This window comes from Nelumbo lutea, chromosome 4 (genome assembly GCF_056320005.1).
Source record: "Nelumbo lutea isolate HS-2025 chromosome 4, American lotus-T2T, whole genome shotgun sequence".
NCBI classification, from domain to species: Eukaryota; Viridiplantae; Streptophyta; class Magnoliopsida; order Proteales; family Nelumbonaceae; genus Nelumbo; species Nelumbo lutea.
In genome coordinates this window covers 54,508,844-54,514,968 of record NC_142687.1, presented here as the reverse complement: position 1 = coordinate 54,514,968, position 6,125 = coordinate 54,508,844, and the positions used below count along the sequence as shown (strand labels likewise).

The 6,125-nt window shown below is 39.1% G+C and overlaps 1 protein-coding gene across 1 annotated transcript; it reads left to right on the top strand.

Annotated features, from left to right (window-relative positions):
- The first annotated feature begins 3,748 nt into the window (after positions 1–3,748).
- Positions 3,749–6,125, top strand: LOC148860678 (muniscin carboxy-terminal mu-like domain protein). The gene has a single exon (XM_088986412.1). The coding sequence runs from the start codon at positions 4,028–4,030 to the stop codon at positions 5,930–5,932; it is 1,905 nt and encodes a 634-aa protein (XP_088842538.1). The 5' UTR covers positions 3,749–4,027; the 3' UTR covers positions 5,933–6,125.

The following is a 6,125-nucleotide window of genomic DNA, read 5'->3' as shown; positions in this document are numbered from 1 at the left end:
CATATCATTAGTTCACCTCTTCAAGTATGTTCCTAAACGTTCAAAAGTCATTAACTCTTGAAGATTATCATACTTTTGAATTATGATTACCATATTGTTTCCATTTATTTGCATCATTAATTTACATACTTTTGAATTCTAATCATAAATTCTCTTTTATTCTAGACATAAGTGAATTTTCCGACTACAAAAGTTGCAAAAATAGTAGCTCCTTCCAAAGTGAAGTTCTTAGTGTGTAGAATAACCCTATAGAAGTGTCTGACTTGTGGCAAACTTTAGATCAGGGGTCTGAATTTGGACAATATGAACTATGCATTATGTTCTGTTTTGGAGACCATAAATCCCCTATTTTTGCATTCCTCCCCCCCCCCCCCCCAACAAGAGTGTAGAGCATTTTCCTAGCAACTTTTAGTCGACTGGGTTGTTTCCCATAATCCATTCATGTCTTTTTGTTAAGTTGGGAGTTCAAGGACTTAAGAAAAAGAGGGCAGATAGTTTGGGGCCTAGTTCCTACTAGCATAACTTTGGTATGTAAGGTTTGAAAGGAATGCACAGGTGTTTAAAGACACATCTTCTACCTAGTAAAAGATTTTAGTTAGAGTTAAAGACATGATGTGCTCATGGCTGACTGCACATAAAGACTTCCAAGGACTCTCTTACAACAGATTTTTCAATGCATCTAAGTAGTTGGGAGTCTTCAGCTCATTGGAATAACCTTTGTGTTACCAAAGAACCTTCCATAGTGGATTAGAGTTTGTTTGACCAACTTCCAAGCTCGTTTGACCCCCCCAAACCTTTCCCCTCCCTTTGAAAGCAGCTCATCAAACATGTTTCCCCAATTAGAAAGAAGAAGCAAAATAACCAAGGTAGGAGGGTCAGCTTTCATTCAGTTGTACCCTCCTTTTAAACCCCAAATCATAACTAGATCAAGTTAAGGCTTTATGAAGCCAAAATTCCCTCTTTTGACACAATCCACGAGCAAGTAAAAAACCTCGAAACCAATAGATTAACATTGACATCTAATTAGACATGGCCCTCAAACTTAGGAAATTATAAATTAGTCACACATCCACCGTCCATCACGCCAAATCCCTTTTTCTAATAGCCCTAATCCAATGCATCCATCACGTCAAGATCACTATGATACAATCAACAAGCAAATCTCACCACAAATCTTTGACAATCAATTGTAAAAACACCAAGGTCTAATTTTGATGGCCTCGAACAATTATCAAGATTGACCATTTCTTTCTCAAATCATAACCATCCACTTGACTCCTCACCATAATTTGCACATACCCACCAAAATTTAGCTCAAAATTCCCCTGTTTGACCCACCATCAAGCCTGAGTGCTATTTCAACAAATCTTATTATCCATCTTCCCAACTTCATTTAACCAATCAGACCTCATCACTATGTTTGGAAACCTAAAATACCCTAGCACGTCAAATTTCATGACTAAACTCAAGGTTTAAAGTATCGACACAAGTCGATACACCGATCGATACTTTTTTTAAGTTTTATTTATTTATTTTTCGAAATCAGTTCAGAGGGGTTGTTTTAAGGCCCAAAACTACCCTATGAACTAGTGTCTAATCTAATACAACCCCTGGATGGGCATATCAGGAAGCCATTGACATGATACGTATCAATACTTTGAACCTGGACCAAACTCCTCCATTTGACCGTTAAAGAAGTGAGATTCTATTCTAGGTCATTTCGTTAACTGATAAACCATTGGCTCAAACTAAATATGCCAATCTACACCTCTGATCAAAGGTCCATTACTTCCGTTAAATTCAAAATATTAAAAAATGCCTACCCACTAAATTTCAGCCCAAAATTCCCCTGTTTAACCCTTCATAAATAAAGATTCAATTTCAATAAATCTCATTGATCCGAACTTGTCAACCATAGATACCTATCATCCTGACCTTTTTTGGCCAATCAGACCTCACCACTATGTACAAAGATCCAAAAAACCCCATCATGTCAAATTTCACATCCTAATTCACTCGTTTGACTATTAAACTAGGAAGATGCCATTTCAACGTGCTATATTGAATTGCCACCTCATCTGTCCCAACTTGAAACCTCAAAAAGGTGACGGATGATGTCAAACCCAGTCTTGACATGTTCAAACACTTGGACCAATGAAACTGAGCCTAATGGACCCAAAAAGCCCAAAAACCCAAAGATACTTCCACTTAAGACTAAGAAAAGACAAATAGCTTTTAAAAGTTCATCGAATTTATTTTTGCTACCACTGGTAACCCTAAATATGAGACTACCATGACAGGCACGCCCCAAGATACCATTGGATGCACAAAAACCTTGAAAATCACTCCCAAACCAAAGAAAACCTTTCACCAAAGAAGAAAACTTGACTGAACACCATTTCCTTTGAAAAATCTTTACCCATTTTTATTAAAAAGTTGTCTCCAAGTATAGGCTCTCTGATTGGACGAATATCATAATTCTTTCCCTCTTCTTTTCTATAAATATTGACCCAAGTCAAGTTAAAGGGGAGAAAACCTGAGGGGGGCTTTCGGGAGACTTTGGGTGTGGATTTGAAGATGAGAAATCTTAGAAGAACTCTTAACCTCTGTAAAACTTCCATTCATGAGAAACCCCTACATATTTGAACCTTAAACTTCAAAACCACCATCTGTGTTTCAGGTCTAAAATTTTCCCGAAATCCCCTAAGCACTCATCCATATTAAATCCCAACCAACCAAACAATTGGAATCAGAATGGACCATTCCCATAAACCAAATGGACCCTTTTGTATTTAAAATAAGTGTAAATGGTTTAAAATAAGTGTAAACTGGTCCAACTTTGACACAACATATTTATGATTCAACTCAATTTTATTGATTTTGAATCAGATTAGTCCAACCTGAACCCAGTGCATTGACGCCCTAGATAGGGTTGTAATCGGATCAAATTCAACAAAATCTAAATCTAATCCAATTATGAAAACCTTACATCCGAATTCAATCATATTTGATAGCCTCGTATATGAATTCGAATTCGAGCATACTCGAATAAGGTTTGGATTTAATCTAACTCTACTTTAATCTTTAAAAATAGAAAAAATGAAAATGTTAATTACTTTTCAACTTTTATATATAATAAATTAATGTAAATATAACATAGTGAATTTATTATATATACATTCATATATAATATAATATAAAACATATATTTTTATAGTTTGGGTTCGACTATGATATGGAAAAGTTATGATATCTGAAAAATAACTTATCAATAAACTGAAATCTTAGAAGTGGTAGCAAATAAGGTGTTATTTATCAAAATTCATAGGTGGTTTTTGATTGGTCAAAACTTTTTCCATTTCATATCTTTACTCGTCATAGATTTTCCTATTTTTATAATTTTAAATGTAATTATATAAAATTTGGGTTCGATTATGATATGAAAAAGATATAATATCTAAAAATCTTCTAATTAATCAATTAGAATCATAAACATGATAGCCAATCAAGTATTATTTATCAAAATTAATGAGTGGATTTTGATTCATCAAAACTCTTCCCATACCATATGTTTTATATATTAATAGAATGTATACCAAAATTCGAGATGATGGAACCGATGTCGGATCGAGCATCAGATTTTCGGGTATGATTGATAGTCCTACCCTAAAAGCCGCTCGTATGTAATTGAGTCAACTCTATGATCCGGGTTGAGAACTTGGACTCGTCTTAAAAGTTAAAACAGCCGAGTTATGTTTTAAAATCGAGTCAGCGTGGGTCTGGCGTCTCCCGAAACCCAAATTCTCTCTCTCTCTGATGCAGATTGCAGACAACACCTACCAATCACATGTCCCTCGCCATTTCTCCCCTCGAATTGGATCTACTCGCCAATCGATCGAAAGCCTCTCAGATCTCTGCATAAACAAGGTCAAAAACATAGTGACAAGAAAAGGAGATTAGGAAACCCTAATTGATCCGAGGGACCATACCATAGATCTCTTCTAGTTCTTGGAGGAATAGGAGGGCAATGGCTTGCTTAGCCCTCTCTCTGCAACCCGCGAACGGATCAGATATCCTTCTTCAGACTCGCGAGTGGTTCCCACCTGCAAGAGCTCTGGTCGCCCTCTCCGCTTTCCGCCAGACACGTCTCGCCTTCGCCAGCGGCAAGCAGAACTCGGCTGAGGATGGCGATTTTTCGTTAGGAGACGATCCACTTGCTGCGTCGAGCGGGCAGGTAATCGTGGGTGTCGAGAGTAAGTATCGTGTTGTTTATCGGCTCGTGAATGGGATATATGTTTTGGGGATCACGACCGTGGATCGGGATGATTGTGTGAATAATGTGTTTGAATGCATTGGGATTGTTAATCAGGCGGTAAGCGTTATCGTTGCTGCATGTCGTGGCGTCGATGTGACGCCGGAGAAGCTGCACAGGAAGTATGCGGAGATTTACATGGCTTTGGATATTGTTCTCAAGGGTGTTAGTAGTATTAGGCTTGCTGCTATGTTGGCGTCTATGCATGGTGAGGGGATTGCCAAGATGGTGCATTCGGCCATTGATGCCGAGAATAAGATACGGGGAGCCGATAGTTGGATTAGTCTTGAGGTTACATCCGTTGAGCATGAGGCCAATGTGGAGCTTTTCTCCAATGCGAGGTTTGAACTACCTCCGGAGACGTTGGCAGCTGGTGATGAGGTTGCTGCAACGCTTGCCCCTGTAGCACAAAGCTCTGAACAACAAGATCAACAACAGCAGAAGCAGGAGGAGGCTCAGGAAGAGAAGGATCCTTTCGCTGCTAGTGATGCTTTGAGTAAGCCGGAAGAGCTTGTGGGTGGGTTTAAGAAGAACAAGGATACATCAGCTACTGATCTTACGAAGGCTCTTGCAGGGCTTGAAATTACAACTCTTCCACCTGCTGCTGCCACACAATCCACTTTCATTAGTGTTGAAGGGTTTGAAGGGGACTATGGTGGCGTAGAATTCAGTAACGAGGAGGCGAGTCTTCGTGAAGCTTTTGAAGGCTTTGATAATGCTTTTGGTGGAGGTCTTGATGCATCAGAGTTTGTGGGGCCAACAAAGGTGCCAAAGAAAGACGGGCTGGGTGGACTGGAAGCTCTACAATCTGGTCAAAGTGATGCTGCGCCAACTGTTGCAACTGGAGCTGACACAGGCACTCCTCTTGAAAACATTTTGGTGAAGAAAACAGAAATGAAGGGTCCTGAGATGTATATTTCTGAAGAGATTAGTGTGGAGTTCAGAGAATCACTGCTTGCTAGGGTGGGTTTAATGGGTGTTGTCTATTTGAAAACCTTACCTCCCAAAACATCAGGTGATAAAGAAACTGAGTTTTCCTTCCGTGTTGAGGGTACAACTGGAATTAAGAGAGTTGTGATGCAAAGTTCTCGTGTCAGCAGCCTGGGAAATGGAATGTTTCATGTGAGGACATCGTCTTCCGAGGAGCCAATTCCAATCTTGAAGTATAGTCTTCTACCTCGTCTAACTCCAATTCCTTTGAGGGTTCGCCTAGTAAAGCGTCATAGTGGGACTCTACTCTCTGTGATGATACAATATGTGTCCAACCCAGAGCTAGCTGTGCCCTTAAGTGATGTTACATTTGTACTGAAATTACCAGTAGAACCATCACTGTTGAAGGTGTCACCGAGAGCTGTTCTAAACAGATCAGAGAAGGAACTGAGATGGCATATTGCAGAGGTTCCTTTAAAAGGCCCTCCTGGTAGGCTTAGGGCTCGGATGCCTGTTGATTCTAATGCAGAAGAAGTTGGGGAAGAAATTGAAGTTGTTGGTCTGGTGCAGTTTTCTGTACAAGGGACCAGGACACTATCTGGGTTTTCCTTACGACCAGCATCTGAGGGTAAGATGGACTTCTATGAAGTTAATCATAGGTATTCAAGTGGAGTTTATATGTGTAATTGATCCACTTACACCACACATTTCTTTCTATTTTCATCCATTTGTTATATGGAGTGTTGTTTGGAAGTCTTGATGATATTCTTGGAACTAGAGTTTTAATGTGGAATTGTGGATTTATTTGTTATTTGTTAAGAGCGCTATGTACCTTTTTGATGTATTATTGACTTTTAAAAAGTATAGTGTGTTTGTTCTTTTA

Coding starts and splice junctions, on each gene's coding strand:
- LOC148860678 (XM_088986412.1), top strand. CDS start 4,028: ATGGCTTGCTTAGCCCTCTCTCTGCAACCCGCGAACGGATCAGATATC.